At 41.0% G+C, this 24,946-nt stretch overlaps 1 protein-coding gene across 3 annotated transcripts in view; it reads left to right on the forward strand.

Moving 5' to 3' along the window:
* PARD3B (par-3 family cell polarity regulator beta) overlaps nucleotides 1-21,483 on the forward strand; it is a 1,223,953-nt gene extending 1,202,470 nt beyond the window's left edge. For all 3 annotated transcript variants that reach the window (XM_012933501.2, XM_055122817.1, XM_055122818.1), the window contains one exon: nucleotides 16,281-21,483. In XM_012933501.2, the coding sequence (XP_012788955.2) occupies nucleotides 16,281-16,638 (358 nt within the window). In that variant the 3' untranslated portion in view covers nucleotides 16,639-21,483. The remainder of the gene's footprint in view (nucleotides 1-16,280) is intronic.
* The last annotated feature ends 3,463 nt before the right edge of the window (nucleotides 21,484-24,946 follow it).

A 24,946-nucleotide genomic window follows, 5' to 3' on the forward strand; every position in this document is an offset into this window, starting at 1 on the left:
GAAACGATGTGACTGAAACATGTAAAAGTCTTACCTCAAAAATGCTAGTACTCTAAAAATAAATATAATCTAAATTGCTCAGGGAAAGCAGCCCTCTCAAATAGTATGTGTGTGGTTTTTTCCCTTTCTTTTTTCTCTGTAATGGTCTGTCTCCAGACAATCACTTTGGACAAAAAACACCGCCCGGCTTCTCCTCTGAGGCAGGGAAAGCCTTGTTTAGGATTCAGGACCCTGCACTCTCAAACCTGTTGGCCCTCCAAGTTTGACCTTGGATTTGAACCATTGTCGTTTGCATGACAATTGGATTAAATCCTTAGTGTTTCAATATTGAAATTCCAGGAACTACTGTTCTACCAGCAACTGCAAGATGATGTTAGTGGCCTACTAAATTAAGATTTGTTCTTTTTGCTTGCCACTCTCTTTAAATAGACTATCTTCTATGGTGAAAAAAGACCACAGGATAATTATATTGGGTATAAGTATATGGGGGCTTGCTCAAATTTTCTTTCAGCCACTCACAGCAGCTTTGCCTTTCATACAAGATTCCTCTCTACATATGCTGTCATGTTTTTATTTTCTGTTTGTTTGTTTGTTTGTTTGTTTTGTCAGCACCCACTTTAGGTTCTGAATGAAATCCTCACAAAGAGGATTATTTTAACAGGACCATTTTTTGAGAAAACCTCCTACCACCTGAGAGGATGAATCATTGTTAAAGGTCCTTTTTCCAGATAGCATCTTCTAATGAGTTACCTAGGCTCTCATCCTCACTGAAGTGCAGTTCATTAATAACTGAATTCTTGCATCCTGGCCATTGCTTAAAAAATTCCAAAAATCAGATTGAATGTGGGTGGTCCAAACTATACCTGTCTTACATAGTTTTAAAAACACCTTCTGAGTCCTCATTATCATTTCTTTCTCATTTTCTTTGTGAACATTTCCTTGGTGTTAGTAAAGGCTGAAAGTATTTGGTGATTAATTTCCTTCCACTCCAGTTCTCAGCAAAAAGTTAGACCCTCTGCTCATAAGGCACTGGGAAATGGGAGTGATGAAAGTGAGATTGTTTTTCTAAAATTGTACTGTAGCACAGGCCATCAAATGATCACGATATTTTATGATTCTGTAAAATATGCTGAAATCAAAGCTATGTAATATACATTGCAGAGAGCTCTGCTAATCCTGGCAGACCACATGAGTGCTTGGACCAAGGATGAAAGCCTAGTAACTGGAAACCCGACACTGAAAGAATTCCAAACACAGACTAAAAGCACGGTTGTCCACATAATGCGGGTGATGCAAGAATCTAGGAGGATGTCAGCTTATGCTGATCTTTTTTTAGCTTTGTGGAATTTGTTGAAGAACCAGAGAAAAAAGCATCAACACCAACTCAACCCCTAAATAATCTATGTGCAGTTTGAGAGTTGTGTGACTTTGCCAGATGTTAACTTTCTGCCAAGCAGCTCCCTTACACACGAAGAATTTTACATCATGTTACTTTCTCCCGCTTGAACCTGAAATTTGGTTACCATGAGTTTTTGCCCTGAAAGGAAACCCAAAAGGCTTATCTTGGAATGGGAAATGATCTTTGTTTGGCTACTAATAGCACACATATTACTTTACAGACATTAAGAATAATGAGATTTTTTTACCTTTGGAATTATTTCTATGAATAAGAAATTCGTTGTTTATGCCTAAGCTGGATATACTCAGCATTGCTCATATGTTCTTCATAAGCTTTCACACTTTTATGCTGCATACCTTATTTTCGGACCTGTGAAACTCATCTCTTCTTGAAACTATTTTCGAGTTCATCTGTTTTATTTATCTTTCCCTGTTATTTTTTAAAAATTTACCTGGGGCTGTAGAGAAGATAAGGAACTTCCCTTGTGTGCAGCAGACACAGGTTCAATCCCTCACATTGCATATGATTACTTGAGCACTGCCAGGGATCACTCCTGAGCAAAGAGCCAGGAATAGCTTCTGAGCAACACTGGGTGTGGCCACCCCCCCTTCCACTGCCTAAATTAAACAAATTTAACTTTTTAATTTTATTTCTGTTTGAGGGGGGATTTACAAACGCACCCTGGAGTACTAAGTGTTTACTCCTGGCTCTATGCTCAGGAATAATTCTGAGCAAGGCTTGGATAGAACCTGGGTTGGCTACGTGCAAGGCAAACACCTAACAGGCTGTGCTAACTCTCAGGACCCACAAATTTAACTTTATACTTTAAGGAACTATTTGGATTAATATAGTGATGATCCTTAAATTCAGCCTGGTGAAGTAGGAGTGCCTTGAGATCAGATTTGTATTGCAATATTTGATACTTGGGAAACAAAAGACTGCAACAGATTTATTTTAATAAGTTTTAACAGATTCAAGTTTTTTCTCTTAACAAAGTTGCCCTTACTCCCTTGAATCCTCTTGATCTCTGTTGAGTGGGAGGGAAGGGTGTTGGGTCACAACAAGTTTGGTAAAGAAATTTGCATAATCCTAGCACCTTGGGTGCCTGTGTCCTTTATGAAAGTCATCAATTCTATGTATTATGGTTGGGAAGGGCTGGAGTGATAGCACAGGGTTGGGCATTCGCCTTTCATGCAGTCGATCAGAGTTTGATTCCTCCGCCCCTCTTGGAGAGCCCGGCAAGCTACTGAGAGTATGGAGCCCGCACGGCAGAGCCTGGCAAGCTACCTGTGTGTATTGGATATGCCAAAAACAGTAACAGTAAGTCTCTCAATCAGAGACGTTACTGGTGCCCACTCGAACAAATCGATGAGCAATGGGATGACAGCGATCAACATGGTTGGGAAAAGGTTGAGAAACATTGTGACAGAGAGGAACTGGATGCCACAGTCAAGTCTGTTATATATTTATCCCTTCTCAAGCCTGGGTACTTCAGCTGTTGTGCTCATACCTGACTTTTACCGGTAACGTTGACTTTTACCTAAGGTCTTTACTTGAAACCTCATTATAGCACCCACTATACAGTATGTCTGTTTAAGTGCATGCATTAAAATGTTCCCAGAATATCCTGTTTATGACAGAAACAAAAAAAAAATTTTTGCTGGACTATAATAAAAAGTAGTTAACTGATTATTTTATAAATATACTCAACTGTTACTTAATACCCTTAACCTGCTCCTGTTAATCATGTTGGTCTCACTAGTAAGTCAACACAATTTAAGTTCAGGATATACGAAATTCCCTCGATGTTTCAAATACTATGCAAGTCAACAGCAATGATAGTATATTTTTCTTCTTAGCAACAAGACAAACGTTTGCAAATCATTTTGTGTTGGAATCAAAGCAATATTAAAAAAAATGTTTATTCCCTCTGTCTTTTCCTTTCTTCCTCATCTCTTCAAATGACTTTAGTTTTATTATCAATGCCCACTAGTTTGTATGTAGCATGTTTGTCAATTCATTAATTTTATATCATGTATTTCACACATAGGTGAAATCATCCAATGTGTGACGTATTTTGTTGCTCTGGAACTCCTTTCATCTTTTTAGAAATGGAAAATTTACATAACTAAATAGTATCATCATCATCATCCCGTTGATCATTGAATTTCTCTAGCAGTCTCAGTAACCTCTCCATTCGTACTAGCCCTGAGATTTTAGAAGCCTCTCCTTAATCATCCTTCCCAACCATGCCGCATTGGAGGCTCTTTCAGGGTCAGGGGAATGAAACCCAGCATTGTTACTGGTTTAGGCAAATGAATAAGCCACGGGGAGTTTTCAAAGCTCTTCCATGTGGACAGGAAATTCTCGAAAGCCTACTGGTTCTCCCAGAGGGAGAAGTAGGCTTAAAGATGTCGTGCAGCCACTTCGTGCAATAATATCCAATAGTATAATATCATACAAATATGACATGCCTTTATACAGTCATCTATAAATGGGTACTTCAGTTGTTTCCCCATTTTATTCTATTTTTTGTTTGGAGCCATACTCAACAATGCTCAGGGTTTACTCTGCATGCGTAGCAAGTTACCCCGACACCTACCCCTCATACTATCTCTCTAGTCCCTAATTTCCTATTTTAACTAGTATAATAGTGCTACAGTAACACTAGAGTAGACATAATTTTATGTATAATTTTCATTTTAGTCTTCATATAAACCACAAAAGTGGGATTGGTGGGTCATGTGGTAGGTGTGTCTAACTTCTCAAGGAAGCTCCATAGCACTTTCCAACATCAGTTCCTCAGTTTGCATTACCAAAAACAGCCGAAAGGATTTTCCCCCCACTGCCTCTCTAATACTTATTATTGCTGCTTCGATGTAAACCATTCTCATGGGTATGAGGTAATAACTCAGTGGTATTTGCATTTCTGTGATGGTCCAAAATGATGAGCAATTTTTCATATTTCTGTTGACCATCTATATGTCTTCTTGGGAAAGCTACTATTCAAATCTTCTGCCCATGTAATTTAAAATGATATGGCTTTTAAAACTTTCTTCTCATTGCTTGTACATAGAAATATAGCAAATTGATTCTGTGAACAAATGTTTTTGTTGTGCTCATTAATTCTAATAGCTTTTTAATGGAGTATTTATGGTTTTTATATATGTATGATCATATCATCTGCAAATAATGTTCATTTCTTCTTTTCCAATCTGGATTCGTGATGTTTTCTATTATAGTTATTTTGTAGCTTTTTTTGGTTCCTTGAAGTTTTTTATTACTGTTATTGTATAATTTCTCTGGCTCAGATTGCTAATATTAAATTAAAGAGAAGTGGTGGTAGAAGAACCTCATCTTATTCTTGATATTTTATTTTTGTTTGGTGGTCTCACCTGAAGTTGCTCAGGGCTTACTCCTGGCTCTCTGCTCAGGGGTCATTCCTGGATAACTTGGGGTTACAAGTGCCAAAGATTGAACCCTGTTTGGCCCTTTGCAAGGCAAATGCCTTATCCACTCTGCTCACTATACTCTCTCTCACTGGCCCCAATATTACTAGTGGTTTTAAAGGAAGTGCTATTAGTTTTTCACCATTGAGTATAATATCATACATAGGATTATAGATTATAGTGTATGACCTTAATTCTACTGAAATATGTTCTTTGTATCCCTATTTTATTGAATGTTCTTTTTTATCACAAATGGGTAATGAATTGTGTCAGGTATTTTCTTAGCATCTATTTACATTATCATGAATTCTTAAAATTTACTGCTATAGTGTATTGCATGGAGGAGTGATAGCACAGCGGGTAGGGCATTTGTCTGGCATGCAGCCAACCCAGGTTTGATTCCTCCATCCCTCTCAGAGAGTCTAACAAGCTACCAAGAGTATCCCGCCCACACGGCAGAGCCTGGCAAGCTACCTATGGCGTATTCGATATGCCAAAAATAGTAACAAGAAGTCTCACAATGGAGACATTACTGGTGCCTGCTTGAGCAAATCGATGAACAATGGGATAACAGTGCTACAGTGTATTGCATTGAGTTATTTGTTGAACCATCCTTTCATTCCTGTAATATACTTTACATGGTCTTCATGTATGATACTTTTGGTTGGTATTGACTGGGGGGGTCACACATTTCATTAACTGACTCGCACCCATACTCACTGTGGATCACAGTCATTTATTTGTGTTTCTCACATTCATTCTAATTGTAGTGCTCACTAGGGGGTTATGTGTTGCCCACATATGCACTCCCTGGGGTGGCACATGGAGCCTCTTTATTAAACGTACCAGGAATAACACACTTTAGTTGCATTGCTCAAATGCACCAGAATGTACACTTGTGAGCTCCTCCTATGGTATTAACTATAATCCTAGATCATACCCAGTGTATGTGCCAGGTCAATACTTGGCACATGTGAGCAGCACCAGTTCTCAAACTCATGGCCTCCTGCTTGAAAGGCAGACACATTTTGCATCCCCTGGTCCCTTCTTCTCAGTTTCTTATGTTTTTCTTCCATATATTTTAAGAATTCCATGAGATTTATATGAAAAGTTCAATACTGTGGTCTATTGGATGAATTGGTCATGTATTTATGTATCACAATTTCCTTCTTCTCCCCTCTCTTGTCTCGTATAATTCTGATGTATTGGTAATTTTGGTGGAATTATTTTAGATTATATGATATCCTTTTATAGTTTTACATGGCCAGTGTGTTGGTGATAGAATATTTTGATTTCTGTTTATCTGTCTTTTTTGAAATTTTTAAAGAATCATCTGTATGTCTTTATCTTTCCTGCTACCCTAAGTGGTAATCTATCAGTATCAAATATTCTCAGTGCTAGAAGTTCTTTACTTTCAGAACTTCAAGAATCTCATTCCATTTTCTTCTGTCTTGTACAGTTTATATGGAAATGTCTGCAGTCATCTCCTGGAGATTCCCTTATATGTAATTTCCTTTTTCCTAGGACACTGGGAGTATTCTGTCCTTATCTTTTGTTTTTACTGTTTTATTTATACTATGTCTTGAGGTGTCTGTTTGGGTTTATTTTATTTGGAACTCTTCAAAACCATGATATTTGGAAGTGCAGTTTATCTCCAAAATTTAAAAAAATTCTTAGCTGTTACTTCTCCTCTGGACCATTTTTCCCTCCTCCTTCTGGACTGACAGCAATTCAGATATGATTCCTCAAGATGTGGTTCCATAGGGCTCTTGGACTATTTTTACCTTTTATAATTATTTTGTTATTTTCTTTTATTTTGTTATTTGTAATGTTTGTATTACCAGACATTCCAACTCTACAGATGTTAGTCCCTTGGTTGTTAGCCCTTGCATATTTTCTTTAGTCCAGTTATTTTATTTTTAAAGACCTTATTTTTATTTGAAATTTTTTAATAGTTTCTCTATCCAGAACAATATTAGAATCTTCAGAGTGCCTGAAGAACAGGAAGACAAATGTGATGAAGAAACAATAGCTAAGGAATTATTGATAAGAGTTTCTCAGAGTTGAGGAATATAGACACCAAAATTCAAGAGGCCAGAAAGGTCCCAGCGAAAATAGACCCAACTAGGAAATAACCAAGACACATTATACTATAAAGATGAATTCCAAAGATAGAGGCAAAATATTGAAAGCAGCAAGATCAAGATAAGAACTTACACACAAAGTAAATCCATAAGATGTACAGCACCTCTATCAAAATAAGACTCTACGAGCCAGGAAAGAATAGAGGAATGTAGTATAAAACCTCAGTGGAATTAACATTTCCTGAAGAATACTCCATGCAGCTAGGTTATCATTCAGATGTGAAGGAGTGATACCGAGCTTTAGGGACAGATAACTGAATTCATAACCTGGAAACCATTTTTTCAAGTATAATCAGTTTTGTAAAAATCTATGAGAAATAACAAATGTAGCAAAATGGCAGAGTAGATAATCAACATATTAAAATTTATTTATTTTGTTATATGCCTGCCAAGGATTGAGCTGGGGGTGACAGAGAATCTGGGAACACTGGTTTGGGGAAGGGGACATTAGTAGTAGGATTGGTGTTGGAACATTGTATGCCTGAGACTATTATGAACAACTTTGGAGTCACAATGTCTTAACAAAAATCAAAAAAGAGGGACAAAGAAACTTTTTTTTTCATGTTACTCTGTCCTTGTTTTAAATTTCATATTAAGGTAGGAGAGATAGTACTAGTGTTAAGGCATTTGCTTTTCATGTGACTGACTTGAGTTTGATCCCCAGAACTGGATAAATATGGTTCCCTGTGTTAGGAATGATCCTTGAGCACCAGACTGGGAGTAAGCCCTGAGCACCACCAGGTGTGTCCCCCAAGCCAATTAAATATCCAACCAACAAATCCCATATTGTTTGTCCATTGTTTTCTGATTTTATTTAACATTATTGCAACAACTATTTTAAACTCTTTAAGCAGGTTGCTCATTCTACTACATTTGGACTTTTCCCTGGGCTTTTGTTTCACTTCATCTCTTGTGGCAAATTCCTATTTCCTTGCGTTTCTTAATATTGTATATTAATTATTGAGTTGCTATCTTCCATTGTCTTCCTATGTAAGCATCTGTCAGATTTGTCATCTTCAGGGTATAATTCAAGGACATTTACACAGGTGTCTGTAGCTTTGTATACCAACACTCCTTACTGAAATGATTGAAAGTCTAGTGCCAACACAGGGTAAGAGCCAAGACAGAGGAGAACAGGGGTTTCTCCTGGAGATACTGGGAGTTCAAGCGTCCTAAAGGGCTGCTAGTGTCCAAGCTGATGGACCGTTGTAACTGCTACCTCTCTCTAGGCCAGTTCCACATTCTGTTTTTCAAGGTGCCTCAGGTTCTCTTTTATCCCCTCTCTGTGGCCTGGTTCTGATTTTTAGGCTCTACCACCCAACACCTTCAGAGGGGTGAAGACAGAAGGAAGTTGGGGAGCTATAGATTTGAGCTGAGTCAGACCCTGGGCACAAAGGTCAGTCACAGGTGGAAGCAGTGAGAATTATCCTCAAAGTCTAAAGGTGTCATTGACAAAAGTAACTCACTGTGATGTGTGCCAGTATCACTGGTGTGAGATGATACCTCAATGTTGTTTTGATTTACATTTCCCTGATGAAAAGTGGTGCAGAAATTTTTGTTTTGTTTTGTATGTTATTTCTTTGTATAAGTGTATCAATATCATTTGGTAACTTATTCCTAGGTATTTGATTTCTGTGAATGGTATTTTTTTAATTTCTCTTTCTTCTGTTGCACTGTTTTTATATAGAAAGGCCATTGTTTTATGAACATTGATTTTATAGCCTGCCACTTAACTACATAGTCTACTATTTCTAGTAGCTTCTGTATAGTCTTTAGAATTTTCTAGGTATAGTATCATATCATCTGAAAAAGTAAGAGTTTGACTTCATTTTTCAATCTGCATCTCCTTAATATCTCTTTCTTGCCTAATTTCTATAGTGGGGACTTCCAATACTGAATATTGTTGGTGAGAATGGGCAACCTTGTCTTGTGCCTGATCATAGAGGAAGTTTTCACTATTGAGCTTTATGCTTACTTTGGGCTTGTGGTAACATCACAAAGAACAAAAACAAGCAGTATTGGTGGGGATATAAGGAAAAAGGAACCCTCATTCATTGCTGGTAGGACTGTTGTCTGACTCAACCTTTGAAAAACAATATGGTCATCTCTCAAAAAATTATAAATTGAGCTTCCATATGATCCAGCAATTCCTCTTCATGGTATTTACCCCAGGGACCCAAACAGTATATTCAGAAAAGACATGTGCACTCCTATGTTCATTGCAACACTGCAACAATAGCCCAAATGTGGAAACAATCCAAGGGTCTAAGAACAGATGAATGGGTAAAGAAACTATGGTACACATAACACAAGGCAATACTGCTCAGCTATAAGAAAGGATGAAATTATGCAATTTTCTGCTATGTTGATAGATCTGAAGAATATTTTGCTGAGTGAAGTTAGTCAGAAGGACAGGGACAGATAAAGAATGATCTTCTTATCTGAGATTCAAGAAACATAATAAAGAAATAAAAACAATTACCCAAAGGCAACAGAAACCTTGAATTGGCCTTTAATAGAAAGCAGATTGGGGCTGGAGCAATAGCACAGTGGGTAGGGCATTTGCCCTGCATGTGGCTGACCCAGGTTTGATTCCCAGCATCCCATATGGTCCCCCGAGCACCGCCAGGAGTAATTCCTGAGTACATGAGCCAAGAGTAACCCCTGTGCATCACCGAGTGTGACCCAAAAAAGAAAAGAAAATAGGAATCATATCACTGTAGTGGGAAGGGGAGAGGAATAGGGTGGGACACTGGTGGAGGGAAGCTGACAATCTAGTGGAGGGTATGATGTTGGAATATTTTATGCACGAAATCCTGCCATTATCAATATTGTTAACAGTGGTGCCTAAAATAAAAATTTTAAAAAAAAACAAACAAAAAAATCATGCTTCCATTACAAGCTTTATTCAATCCCTATGATCAGAAGGCTCCACTGATAAACACAGTCTTTTCAATGGTCCCAGGTGTGTCCATGCTCTGCACACGCCAAAGCCAGATGCTGGGAGGAGGCTGCTTACTCATTCAGTTCCTAACAAGCTCTTTAATTGGGCTCTCTCCCAGGTTCAAATATCTAGAGGTCACATGCTAGTTGTCCGACTCCCCTCTTGGCAGGGCTGCATACTGGCAACTCTAGGATCTGTCCAGATCCTCAGCACTGGCCCCAGAAGCAATGCTAGGTGTCACCCCCTTCCAGGTCTGGCTCCATAACTGCATAAATGTCACGCATGCATCCATCATTGCTCATCTCTGCCAGTTCTGAGTTACGGAGTTCTGCTGGAAGTGCCTCTGCTCTCTGGGGTAGGAAGTCATTTTCTATGCATGATAGGGCTCTAAGTCACAGCCTTCCTTTCTCTTAGGAAGGATCCCAAAGGCCCTGGTGACCTCTTTATCGTTATTTCAGCCAAGTTCCACTTCTTCCACCTCCTCTCCCTGTGCAGGCACTGCTCCTTCCATTGATTTTCTCAGGGTGTATCTTTTGCTTCCAAGATCATTTAGTTAAAAATTCAGGATAAGAACCCATTATCGCTATTCATCTACAATCTTGCTAGATCCCCATATAATTTTTCTCTCAATTGACCATCTCTCCCTCTCTTCTTCCTTCTGAAAAACTTCAGTCTTAGCTCCCATGATTGCTAGGTTTGAACGCTCAGCTACACTCCACCTTCTCTCTTATTTCTTTGCCCTTTTAACTAGCTCAGCCTCTAGACACACCTTACCATCTAAGGCTACTGTGTATGTTTTGGGATTTTCCAGTTGAACTCACTTGAAAAAATTCAACATAGATCAGTAGAGCATCTAAGATGTGCAAAACTTTGTGCTAAGCTCCAAGCTCGACTTGGATGCTCCACTGAACGAGTAACTAGCCAAAGAGTGATGAGATTTAAAAAAAAATAGAAAGATTACTCTGGTGAGCACAGTAAAAGAGATTTTCTTTTTAATGTGTGGCTGGAAGGTAAGAGTCCAGGGACAGATGGAAGAACTCAAAATGCAGGTCCTAAATCCTTTCCATCTACAATATTATCCTAACTGAGGTAGGAACATACCTTCCATCCTTCCATAAAAAGGTTCCAAGGCCCTTTGCTCCCTGACCTAATTAGTATCTGATTTCCAGTCTTTTTGCTAAAACTGTTGACTGATATGGCAAAAAGAGGAATTTCTCATGTAAAGAAAGTGATCCTTAGTGATTCTATGTCAGTACTATTGTTTTTTTCATATTTACACTCTGAACTTAGCATCATGATTGCAGACATCTTTGATTGGAAACTGTTTGCCTGAGATGGTTGCCATGAGTTTTCCAAGAAAAATCTGAATTCTGTTGTCCTACAGAAAGGAACCTAATCACTAATAGAGTGGGAATTTTAAAATTCAGATATTTTTGTAGCAGCTTCTATAAATAGTTGTAGAGAATGCAAATATAGGTTTGTTTCTCTTTCTTTAAGTAAATAGCATTTGGAGTCAGATTTCTCAATTGAAAAAAATTAATGACAAATAATACCTATTGGGGTTGGAGCAATAGCACAGCAAGTAGGGCATTTGCCTTTCACGTGGCCAACCTGGGTTCGATTCCCAGCATCCCCTATGGTCCCCTGAGTACCACCAGGAGTAATTCCTGAGTGCAAAGCCAGGAGTAACCCCTGTGCATCGCTGGGTGTGACCCAAAAAAAAGTCAAAAAATAATAATAATATCTATGAATAAAACTCAAGAGTGCACATGAAAAACAAGGGGACCTTGAAGTAATAATATATTTCTCAGTGGGATCCTGGTTGGTTTTTTTTCTGCATCTCCTGAGAAAGTCATCACTGGGTTTCTCAGGGTTGGTTCAAAAGTATCAGTCACTATGATAAGCATTATGAGCATAATGCATTGTTTTGCTTCCATACAAAGATTGCATTTCAGGGCCTGGTGAGGTCCACATGGCATATGTGCAAAAGAGGTCCTGAACTGGATTCCCAGCACCACCAGGAGTGGTCAATCCTTGTAGACCCAAACATCAATGAATGCGGCACCTAGGAGTAGCAAAAAAACACAATAATATTAATAACTAAACAAACATTCATTTTCACCCAAATAAAGACAGGGAAAATACAAAGTTCAGTATTAATTAAGTCAAAATGTTGGCTTTCTCTTCTTTCTTCTTTATCTTCATCAGCGTCTACAGTTAACGAGGAAGACAGGGTCTTTTTCCTGTTTAACCATTGCGTTAGAGGTCAGGAGATAGTATAATGGTTAGGGCACATGCCTATCAACTGTCTGACCTGACACCATATGTTCTCCTGAGCACTGCTGGTATAGCCCTAGAGACCCCAAACACAGTCAGGGGGGCCCAAGTAGCATCACATCTTCGGATTCAGGTATAGAACTGCCAGCTTGGTTGTCTAAGAATCACTTATGGGGCACCCAAGCCTTTTGAGCATTGTTTGGGAAGCCCACCTTCTAAAAAAACTTATTGTTCTATAATCTAGAGACTTCTAAAATAAGTGAAAACTGAACTACTATATAGTCCATAAGCACCACTCTTTTGTTTCTATTCCAAGAACACAAAGGCACTAAGAGGAAGAGCTACACACACAACTTTGTTCATGGCACCACTATTTACGGTAGCCAAGACCTGAGAACAACACAAGCACCCAAGAACAGACGGGTAGATAAGGAAGTTGTAAAATAGAATCCTCCACTGTGCTCATGAAAAGATGAGATCTTGCATTTTGCTATGAGATGAATAAAACTAGAGGGTGTCATGAGATAGGAGAAAGACAAATACCATGTGATCTTACTCATAGGTGGTATATAAAGAAGTAAAGCCAGCACTAGACAGTGGCCAATGAAAACAGGCTCTTTAGCATCTGTGGCAGAACTGAAGCTACCAAGTGGGGGAGGCAAGAGGAGAGTAAGAAGCAGGTAGGTGAGGACAGTGATGGAGGAACACTGGCGCCTTGAAAGTGTGTGTGGTGCTGTGATGTGGTGAAGCCTACTATGAACATTGCTGTTAATGTTCGTTATTAACATATTGTAAACTGTGTTACCTCAATAATAACATGAGCAATTACAAATAAAAAATCTTCATTTTGGGGCTGGAGCAATAGCGTAGCGGGTAGGGCGTTTGCCTTGCACGCAGCCCACCCAGGTTCGATTCCCAACATCCCATATGGTCCCCTGAGCACCGCCAGGGGTAATTTCTGAGTGCAGAGCCAGGAGTAACCCCTGTGCATTGCCGGGTGTGACCCAAAAGGCAAAAAAAATCTTCATTTTAAGTGTAAAAACACACATATCCACAAGCATTTTCAAGTTGGAGCAAAAGTCTGTAGGAAATGCCCATTTTTGAGCAAAACGTTGTTATGAGTAGGCAGCAACACACACACACACACACACACACACACACACACTCATCAAAGCAAGAAAAACTCTTCTAGTACTCTTTGAACCTTAAATAGTGTTTTCATAGGCCGGCACCTTGTTTTCTTTCTCTGTAGGATATTTAAATTGATAACTGTTATGATGAGTTCTACAGAAAAAAATCAATTCCTTGATTTCATTTCTTGACAAAGAACAGGTCCCTTGCTTGGTTTTTGCTATGTAGAAGCAAATTCCCAGAAGCTAATCTCCCCTCAGAGGAAGCACTAGGGGACCCAAGTTATCCTGATTTCTGTCCCCTCTGCCCAGGGGACACCACCCCACCCCTCCCTGGAGGAGTGGCCAAGTCTCAGGGGGATGTGGGCCCAGCCTGGGCTGACACCATGGCTTTTGTCCCATCCTGCTTTATCTGGATCATCTCTCCAAAAGTAGAACTTTAAAACTTTTTTTTAACCATGCTTTTTTTTATAATATTCTGCTTTTTAAAAAAAGACAAATCTCCAGGGAGAGACCAGGACCCTAAAAATCCAAGGCCTGGAATTTCTCCTTTCCCGCTTTCCATTTTAAACCGGAAACATTCATGCTAAGAGGGTCCAGGGGGAACACTGGTTGTATGTTCATTTTAAGGCAGATAATGTTTGTGTGTTGCAAATGTCAGTGATTTATCCCAAGGGCTTAACAGGAGTACAGAAAAACCACATGTTTCATGTCATGCAGAGAAAGATCTTCAGTCGGTTTGGGGAGAAAGCACAGGTTAAGGATTTTTTTTTTAAGTGTTTCAAGCAATCTTTCACATGAACCGAAAGGAAATATAAATGAGCAGGGGGTTGAAGTGGGAAACCAGGGGTTTCAGAATTGAACAATCAAAGGTATCAAGAATACAAAAAGTTTGCTAAATAAAAACTCATATTCTGAACGAAAAAAAGGGTTTTCACCTGATGCCTTATTTCCCAGGACTGGAGTGACAGATTATGTATTTGTGCTCTATTTGTCATGGGCAATTTAAAATAGAGCAAAGCCAACTGCACTGAATAATAGTGGTTGATGCTATAATAACTTGTACACAAACAATTTAATGTTTTTATCTGCAAACTCTCACTAAGTAAATTACCCCAAGCTCAAGGATCCATCGTTCATTATTATACATAGCCAAATTAAGACATAAAAAAGTAGGGAGAAAATTCTATTGTTCATCCTTATGAATGTGCTTCATGCCGCCTTCCACAGGCACCCGAGCTTCGGGCTTGTCAAACCTGCATTGATTTGGAGGCGCTTACCAAGCTGTTTCAACATCAAACTCTGCCGATTTACAAAGGGATTTTGACCCTCATTGACACTGCTTGATTAACCACAGAAGAATTCTATTCTTGCCGCCCTCTCATTTCTTTCAAGTGTTCTAGAAGCTTGCACTATGACATTGGAGACTTTTTCCATTAATTATTATTGTGGCTGTTTTCCTTTTTTCAAAAAAAAATACAATAAAAGGAAGAGTGGTAAAAAGTAGGAAGGATCTGATGATGGTGGTAGAGCTGTGCACAGAAGGTTTATGGCATTTTAAGAGCTGTAAACAGAACTCATGTGTTTAACCCCAGGCTAGATGAGATGCAGTCGTCTGCACATTGTTTGGAGACATATTGCTTCTGTTATGGCAAACGGATCCAAAGATGCTCGTTGACTCAGTCTAGAGATGCAGACAGGGTCCCTGTCTAGGAGCGTTTCCTCCTCCTGCAGACCTTCCTATGTGCCTGCTCCTACCCCATCCCCAGCAAGCTCACAGCTGGTTTGGCTTTTCCCATGCTGCTACTGGCCTGGTGGTACATGTTCACTTGTAGTAGAATTGCTTTCTGTCAAAGTCCTAGAGAGCGACTCCTAGCTCTGGACAGGCACTTTTCCCTAGGAACTGTTCAGAGAGGAGTGAGCACGGATTCAAATAAGGACGTGACAGGAGCCAAGTAGAGTTGGTTCAGGACTCTATGACCCATATGAAGGGCAGCTGGCCTGCCAGGGAGAGAATGAATGCAACCTGGGGGACTCGCTGCTCTGGATAGCCTGTATGTTTCTACTCTTATATGGAGGACAGGCTTCCTTGCCACAGAGAAAGACAATAGCTTCAAGAGAGTCAACTCTACCTCATTTCAGAGCCTACTTGATTACTGTCAAAAGACCACCACTGGAGGCTAGAGGCAAAGAAAAGTCTCTCTCTCTCTCTCTCTCTCTCTCTCTCTCTCTCTCTCTCTCTCTCTCTCTCTCTCTTGTTTCATCCTGCCTGTGAGCAGTCCTACAGCCTCTATGGTGTTCTTGGTCCAGGTTCTTGTCTTCTTACTGTTTTATCTTCTGCAACCTCTGAGTTCCTTCCTATTTATAATATACCCCTCCAGGTGCTGGCGAGATAGATGGTACAGTGGGTAAGGTGCTTGCGTTGCTTGCAGCTGACTTGGCTTTGCTTCCTGACACTGCATATGGTCCCCAGGGTACGACCAGGAGCAAATCTGAGCACAGAGCCAGGAATAAAACCTATGTGCCACCAGGGATAACCCCCAAACAAACAAACAAACAAACAAACAAAAATAAAATGCCTTTCCAGGAGCCAACATGAAAGGAAGAGGAAAGAGGGACTATGTTTTTCTTTTTTCTTTTCTTCTATTTTTTTTTATTTTGTTTGGGGCCACACCTGGTGGTGCTCAGGGCTTACTCCTGACTCTGCACTCAGGGATCACTCCTGGAGGGCTCAAGGGACCATATGAGGTGCCAGTGGCTGAACTTGGGTTGGTCAAGTGCAAGGCAGGCATCCTACCCACTGTACAATCTCTCCAGTCCCCTGTGCCTTATTTTTTTAATGGCATATGTTCTGTTCATACTCAGCCAGATATAGTCTAGGGCCGCACAGCTGCGGGAGTCTCTTGAACTGCTAAGTGTCTATTCTTCTCTTTCTAGGGGAGGACCAGCGAATCCCATGGACTATCGGATGGCAGCGCCTCGAGGGCTCTTCAAGGAAAGGGAGATTCCTTACTACCCAGGGGCTCACCCTGGGCAGCCACCCAAAGGGGGCTATCCCCGGCCCCCAGATCTGAGGGTCACAGATCTCCGCTATCCTCAGTACTACCCACCCCCACCAGCCCCCCAGCACAAAGGACCCTTCCGACAAGACGTTCCACCTTCCCCGCCTCAGCACCACAGAGTGCCAGCCTATCCGGAAATGGGCAGGTCAGGGCCCCATGGGGGCAGCCTGGACCAGTACCCCTACCGAACCCAGGACCCTCGACAGAAGAACCCCATGACGGCAGCTGTGTAGCTGAACAACACAGACAGAGCTCTTCGCACAGTGCAGCACAGAAAAACTAACATCACCTTTGCCCTTGCTTGACCTTTAGGCTTACCTTCCTGTTAAGAATTCTGGTGGCCCAGATTAGGCTTCCCTCCCAGGGGGTCTAACACTTGATGCTAATAATTGGGAAAAGAAAAGAAGGAAAGGGGGGGGGATGATAAGGAAGAGACTCCTTGGGTCTTACAAACTGCCCCAGAATCAACACACTTTGAGAATTGTTCAGAGCAATGAGAGTCGAGATGATGGGACAGGGAACAGTGGCCATATACTAGGGGGTGCCCCTCTGGCAAGAGAACTTGTGGGCACCTCGGCTCCGTAGAATCAGCAGCACCCACATCACCATCATCATCTATTCTCAGGTGATGTATCAGCTTCTTTTTTGAGTGGTTGAGCCTTTAAAGTGACTGCAGCTGAAGATATCCCAAGGGAATACATTTTACATTGAGGAGGAAAAAAAAGGGGAAAAAACCCAACATATTAGTGATCACCCTAAAATGTTTAATGCCCAGAAGAAGAATGCATATCTGTTTATCAAATTTCTCAGGTTCCAGTATCACTCACTTGGTAGAAGCATTTCATGTTTCCTTGCTTTTTTTTTTTTTATAAAAGTAAGATACCAGTGCAGTATTAGTGTCCTAGGAGATTGTACAAAGCTTCCAGAAGGAGTAGATTCCAAGGGCCAAGGTGGTCAGGTTTGGAGGGTTGAAACCCCCTTGATCTTCACCTTCCTTCCTGCACACCCTGGCACAATCACGTGAGAACATCTCGCTTCAGAGATCTCTGGAGCTTCCAGATCGCCTGCCTATAATTACTCTGCTTGGGGCTCAACTTCAAGGCTCCCACTTGAGGGATAATATGTACTTAGGGGGGAAAAAACTGGTGTACTGGTTAGATCACACAGGAAGGAATGCTCTGGAGATGCCAATTCCTGACTCAGTGCCAAACAGCGCAATCTGCACCTGAGGGCAAGGCCAGGCCAACAGTGGCCTTTTGAGATAGATAACAAGCAGGTAGTATATGACAGTGAGTGTGGGTGTGGGAGTGTGTGTAAGTATGTGTGTGTCTAAAGGTATGTGATTGTCAGAATGGAGAATGAAAGATGAAAATGCTTTCTGGAAAGTTGGACTAGGAAGGGAATAAAAAGAAGAAAGAGCGTGTGTGGTGGTGGAGCGGGGTGTGGGTAGTGGAACAAGAGGCATGAACCAAAATTATTCTGTATCTGCTATTTCATTCACAAAAAGTCAGGGCAAGACCCGGGGCAAGGTCCCCTATTGGGAAAAGAGAGCGTCAAGGCTTTGAAAAGCCAAAATCACACTTTTCAAAACCATCACAATTTCTTTGGCACTTTGCAGCTATTTTCTACTTATTCCAAGAAACTGCCTAAAATGTACAACCTGACCCAAATGAGAACACAAATAAAAGACTTCTAAGGACCAGCCAGCCTTTGGAGCAGCAGTTGGAATTGCTCGATGACTCCTGAAATATTTAAATCCTTTTGCATTCTTTCTTCAGTTAGTCTGATTGCCACCCTACCTCCCTCCACACACACCACCACCAACAACAACTGCTCACTTCAACTGAGACATGTTACAACACTCTCTGACAGACACAGTTCCAAAAATTATAGTATTATCAAATGTGTGAAGTATCATCCCACCCAATTTAGTTTTTTTTAATTTAAAATTGACGGATGTTGGGGCTGGAGCAATAGCACAGCGGGTAGGGCGTTTGCCTTGCACCCAGGTTCGATTCCCAGCATCCCATATGGTCCCCTGAGTATCACCAGGGGTAATTCCTGAGTGCAGAGCCAGGAATAACCCCTGTGCATCACCGGGTATGACCCAAAAAGAAAAAAAAATAGAATAAAATAAAATAGACGGATGTTACAAAAATGATGCCGCTGCTGGCTTCTGACTTTAGCTATGTTCTGGGCATGCAGGAGTATCATTTTTCGAAACTGCAGTTTACTTACAGCCCTCTTGAAAATCAACTGCCAGGTAGGTTTCTGTCCTCTGTCATGTCTGTTAAACCCGGGGCCTTTCGATTGATAGCAATCCTGGTGCAGAGGCTGATGATCTTAGGCCCTGCTCACCAAAAGGTACATTTCCCTCCTCACATGTTACATGCTGACTTCCCTGGGGCTTATAAAAGCCTTCTTTTTTGTTTATTAGTGAATCACCATGAGACAAAGCTACAGACTTACAGGTTTTCATGCTTACGTTTCAGTCATATAATGATCGAGTACCCATCCCTCCACCAGTGCCCATTTTCCACCACCAGTGGTCCCAGCATCCCTCCCACCACCCCCACCCTGTCCCCTTCACCCCACCCCGCCTATGTGGCAGGGCATTCCCATTTGCTCTCTCTCTCTCTCTCTCTCTCTCTCTTTCTCTCTCTCTCTCTCTCTCTCTCTCTCTCTCTCTCTCTCTCTCTCTCTCTCTCTCTCTCTCTCTCTCTTTGGGTGTTGTGGTTTGCTACAGAGGTATTAAGTAGGCATCATGTTCAGTCTGTAGTCTAGAAGAAAATGATGAGTGGCTGGGGGGGAGGGAAGGGAGGTTCGGCACTTGTTTGGAGACATTACAAAAGCAGCTCTTCAGTATAATGCATAGTTTAACCAAATTTCCAGAGAGTCCTGGACCTAGCCAAGCCAGAAGGGTTGTTCTGGAAGGCGGCCAAGGCACCCCATCCAGCCAGGGGCAGTGGAGTAAGGTGAGACATTCTGTGTTGGAAGAGAGGCGCTGGCGGGCGGGAACAATGCCCATGATTTTGCCACATTGCTGCCTTGTGAACACAATAGCTCTGCATGCAAGCTCAGGATAAGCTGCTCGAAGCATGGCTCTGTGTTGTACACACAGCCAGCGAAACAGCTGCTAGTCCTCAGGGGCAACCAATGATAGGAAGGTACTATTAAAGCAGGCACAAAAACAGATTTTAGCTATTTTCTTACTTACAGTAGAAAATGATCCCAGGTTTGGCCCTGCCCTGCTGGAGAGATAGACCACCAAAGAAACTGACACAGTGTACCTGATAGAAGGTCCCATCCAGCCCAGCAACAATTAAGAGCAGGTCACATGTAAGCTTTATAAATGTCTGTGTCCCAACCCTTCAATCATCACCACCCAGGGGTTACAAAAGCCTTTGCAGTATTTAAGAGAACAGGTTCTATAGGGTATTTACAAGCCTGGGCCGAAATCGTTGGGTACCCAGAAGCAGGAAATAGTTCTGTTTTCTTTGTGGCCTTAGCGAAAAAAATCAGATGTCTTCTTATAGCTCAGGCCCTTGGAAATGTCCTCACAGCAAGCTGCAATCCACTAATATACACGCACCAAGCTACTAATCTAAGCACTGGGTCTGTTAAGCTTGAAATGATGTTGTGGTCTCAGAGTGCTGTTATTGTCCGAGAGGAAAAGGAGAGACAAAGGAGCAGACCACTAAGAAGCTTTAGATGCAGAAGAATTGAGTCCTTTGCAAGGAGAAATACCCCCTATCAACCTATTGTTCCACTTAGGCTATGGCAATGTCTCGGTATAATACGGCTCAGCCACAATATCAAGTCTGTGGAAGAAAAATAACTCAAAGAAACTCCCTAAATCATGGTAAAGTGGGTGAAGTAAAGTTGGAAATGCAAATCACTGTGAATTTTATTATTTTTAGATTTATTTTAGCTCTACATTGACTCTCATTAGACAAAATAGAGCAAAGGTTTCACACCCTAAGAGTTACACTCAGACCAACTTCACTCCATGTTAAAAAAAAATTATCTTGCTTAATAAAGGAGGTGTGAGACTTTTTTATAGTTTTATTTTACCCATCAACCAAGTGAATTGCAACATGATTCATTATTTCTTCCAAAGATTTATTAATTTCTTCATGTATACCTGCCTTCTGAAAGAAAATTGAAACTATCATGCTTAACGATCAATCCTTTAAAGCACGTTTATTCTGCTAGCCTGAAACCACGGCTTTCATTTTCTTTTGGAAAACATCTTAGCATTTTCAGAGATATAGAGTGATCTGGAGAGTTCCATGTGAATAGGAATGTGTATCTGTACAATTCTCGCTGACATTAAACTCTGCAATCCACAATGAGTGAGCTTCAAATTGGTACTAAATTGGTAGACACCCCACTGTTTTCTGAGCAACAAAAAGTCCAGATTTAGTGCAATTAAGTAGGAGGGAGCTGGATTCAGAAACAGCCCACAGTAATATTTCTCTGCAGTCCCAGTTCAGTGCCGTCTTAGGTGGAAGCCATGCCACAGTGAGACCAGAAAGAATCTCCTTCAGCTACTCCTACAAAGTCACCTTGCAGATAAAAAGGAGAATAAAAGTTAGATGTCTAAAATAAGCCAAGAATCTCAGATGCAGCTATGACATCTAAGTGAAATTCTTTCTCCCTTATGTCCTTAAATAGTAATAGAAACACACACAGCCTGACTTTTAAAGATGGGTTTAACGACCATGCCCAGAGTGGAGAGTGAATTTGCGCCACAGAGTGTATCCTGACTCAGCACTTTTGGGGACCATTTCATCCGTGCTCACTGTCGGCTGATTATCACTGGAACATTCAAAACACAACCTGCTGTTTCACTGTCACTTTTTCTAGTGTTTTCCTGTGCTTTTATAATATCAAGTCTGTTCCTAAGTTCAGAAGATAAATTATGGGGAAATCATATTTTGTCATAGGGGGCTGAAGAATGAATTCTTTATGGATTTTTCAGGCTGATCCCATTTGTACCACAGAAAACATTTTGGATGTTGTTACATATATATTAATTTTTCTTGTTTTATTTTGAACTAAAATAAAGCTTTATTTGGTCAGTAAGTCTTCAGAGCTTTTATTTTCACCCATCATCTGTGAGCTTGAATAATAGTTCCTCAGAGGGCCTGGTCCTTCTCACTCTGGCAATAATGCCAGGCAGAAGCCATGAGGAAAGAGCATCTTTATACTCTGGGCTCTCCAAGAAGCAGAGAGAGAGAGATGGAGAGGAGCAAGTCTGATTGAGGTACACTTGGCTTCAACACCTATGGAAGATAGCTGAAGGAATCAGGAAGAGACACTGAGCTATGAAACGGCTCTCTTCCCACAGAGAAAGCTGGAGCTGTCTGTTCAGTTGGAGCTGAACCTCTCAGCTGCTGTTGGTCAGAAATATTGGCTGCCTCTGCAAGAAGGGGAAACTGAGAAACAGCAGTTTTCTTCAGCAGAAGCCATTTGCCCCACTTCTGGGGCCACATGTGGAAGGTATTCTAGGTGATTGGGAAAATGGCCTTTTACCCAACCCCTCACAGCATCTATGATGGCTGTTAACACTGTTGTCCCCTGTCTTATACTGATGACACTCTTGTCTCTAGAAATAAGCTTCACTTTAGCACCATCCCTATGTTACCCAAACCTCTACATTGGTTATTCTTATGCCTCCCATACCCTTTTACAAGTTCACCCACAACAAAAATTTCATCTTAGGGCAGATTTGCTCAAGCCTCTCACTTACATGAATACATGTGTTTCTACTCTCTTATGTCTTCACTTGGACTTGGCATAGGCCCTTTAAATTCAACACACCCCAAGTGAAAGCATCAACTTTCTTCACTAAGACTTGCATCTTGGGATTCTATCCTAGCCTCAATGGCACTGCCATATTCATAGTGATAAGCCAAAAATTGGGAAATCACCCTTGACTTCCTATTCATAACTGCCCCTTCCCCTAAGCTATCCCCTTCTGCAGATACTGAGGGTCAGTAGATGCCCAGGCAGGCCACTGACTCCTGTCATCCTGCCTCGCCTTGGCTCAGCTTCATTACTTCCCACCCAGTCCCTTCACGAACCTTCTTCCACAATCTTCTTCCCCATTTTCTTCCAACCCATCTCCGCATTATATGGCCTTCCCAAACCTCAGTCTCCTTTGGTAAATAAATGTTTCATTGAAATATGTATGCACCCTTTTTTAGTTACTGTCTTGAACTCTTTCATGCTGCAATGATACTCTAAAGAGCTAGCAGAATTTTCCAGAAATGAAAATATGTCACTATTGCTCTTCTAGAGATTGCAATATTTCTCAAAGACTGTTGAAATACATTGGCTTTAAAGACAGTGAGACTGGGATGTAAAACAAGGTTCAACCTCTAATTAGTCTCCAGACATTAAGTTAAATACATACCTTTCTAGTCTGAATTCTACCATGTGAGATGGATGACTATATACCTTATAGGATTATTTTGATAACTGACTCACATAGAAGTTCTGCACCAGTTCCCAAGAGCCAAATGTCCAATCTCTTCCCAGCTTCATGTTCACTGATGTATTGGAAGCTTTAAATAGGCAGGTTTGAATCACTTAGAGAAATGGATAAAATCTACAAATCAAACCAGAACCTTCCTTTCTTCCCTCAAGGAAGTCAGTGATTCAGCATCTACCTGCAGATCACCGCATATGACTTACATGGTTGCGCAGCAGTGAAGGAATGTTCATCTTTATCCCATTCATGCATGGACATGCATGCCCACACACATGCATACATTGTGTGCCCATTCACTCCTTAAGACCTCTCTGTGGTTCTTTTCTAGTTTCAAGTCAAAGCGAAAAGCTTTGTGCTCCCCCAAATCACTCCCCTGTGCCTCTTGATGTTGCTCCCCATATCTTATTGCTCTGGGACTTATATCTTGTGCCACCACTAATATTTCAAACTACTCTTTATATGAACTGAACTGGATGTGCCTTGTACAGCCCCCATACCAGGTGATACACAATGAACACAACTGCCACTATTCAAAATTCCCCTAATCTGCTTTGCTTTGTCCTGTGGATCTTCACAGATCCCTCAAGCCCCAGATCCAATGGCTGTTTCTCCATGAAGACTCCCTTACTGCCATCTCACCCTCTTGTGACTAGACTTACTGGAGGCGCTGGCACTGCTTGTCTCCTTTTCTAGACTTTCTCAGAGCTATGTTCAACATGTGTCCCAGGGAATGCACCGAAACACTCAAGAAAACAGTCTCCACTCCAACATACTTCTTGGGGCCCATGGACACAAAGAGACAATTCATTTCACTGCAGAAATATCCTGTCTCTAGTTTCCTGAAGCTCAAGAAGTGGGTGAGGGAATCCTTTGTGTTGGCAGGGATCACAGAGGAGGAGACGTAATTCTCTTTTCAACAACTGGCACCCTGAGTTTTGAGGTCCTCGCTGTAAGCACCCTTTGTTTCTCAGCAGTAACTCAGTTCTGTAATTTTGTTCTGAAATGTTTTTTTATTTGTTGTGGGAGGAGGGGTGACAGGTGCTTACTCCTGGCTATATACTCAGAGGTCACTCCTTGGGGAGCTCAGGGGACCATATATGATTCCGGGATAGAACCACGTTGAGCTCTTGCAAGGCAAATCACTGTATTGTCTCTGGTCCCTGTTCTGAAAAAATTTTTCTGGAAGTTAGAGCCTGCTGGTAAATACCTAACTCCTCACAACAAATCCTTTTTGTTCAAAATAGCTAAAAAGAACTCAGTTATCTGCAACTAAACCCACCCGGACTTCACCCCCACCCCCTTGTCTATGCAGAGTGGGTAATTTCATCCATGATGTTACCAAGATACTTTCTGCAGATCCTCAGTAAAACTTTTATTGCCTCTATTACAATGATTAGTTTCCATGTCTCTGTGGCCTTCTAAGGAGTATCATATTTGTAACACATTGCCTGGCTCTGGATGCATGCTCAAGAAATATTTGTTGAATTTGTTTGAATGAAGAAACGAGGTGTGAGGATTCTTTTTTTGAATTGCTGCACCACTGATGTGCCACCTCAAAGTTCAAGCCATAAATCTCTGAGTCCTGTTGTTAAAGATCAGCTGGTAGTATTCCTGAGGTGAAAGGTGTTAGCTCACGTGGGCAGGCCAGGTTCTAATTTAAACCATGAAGCAGGCTCAGAGATTGTAAATGCAATGGGTAATGCATTATTTAGAGAGTAAAGAGAGACTTAAGTAAAGAGAAAATGTATTGCAACCCATGAAGATGGAAATACTTTTAGTGACAGATGATTACTATTATTATTGGATAATTCCTTGAATTTTAGGCGAGTGCTTTGCAATCACTTTCATTACGTGTTCTTTTCAACATCTGTAGGTGGTGAGTTGGATGGTTCCCTGATTTTTCCATAAGAAAACTGAGTCCTGCTTACAATGGTGCTAAAATAAAGATTTAATAAATGCCATTCAGGCATATCCAGACGAACTAGAGATTACTTTGTAATGTCCTAACATTAAGATTTCTTTTTCTGTGACCATGTTTATTC

The sequence above is a fragment of the Sorex araneus genome, chromosome X (assembly GCF_027595985.1).
Source record: "Sorex araneus isolate mSorAra2 chromosome X, mSorAra2.pri, whole genome shotgun sequence".
Lineage (NCBI taxonomy): Eukaryota > Metazoa > Chordata > Mammalia > Eulipotyphla > Soricidae > Sorex > Sorex araneus.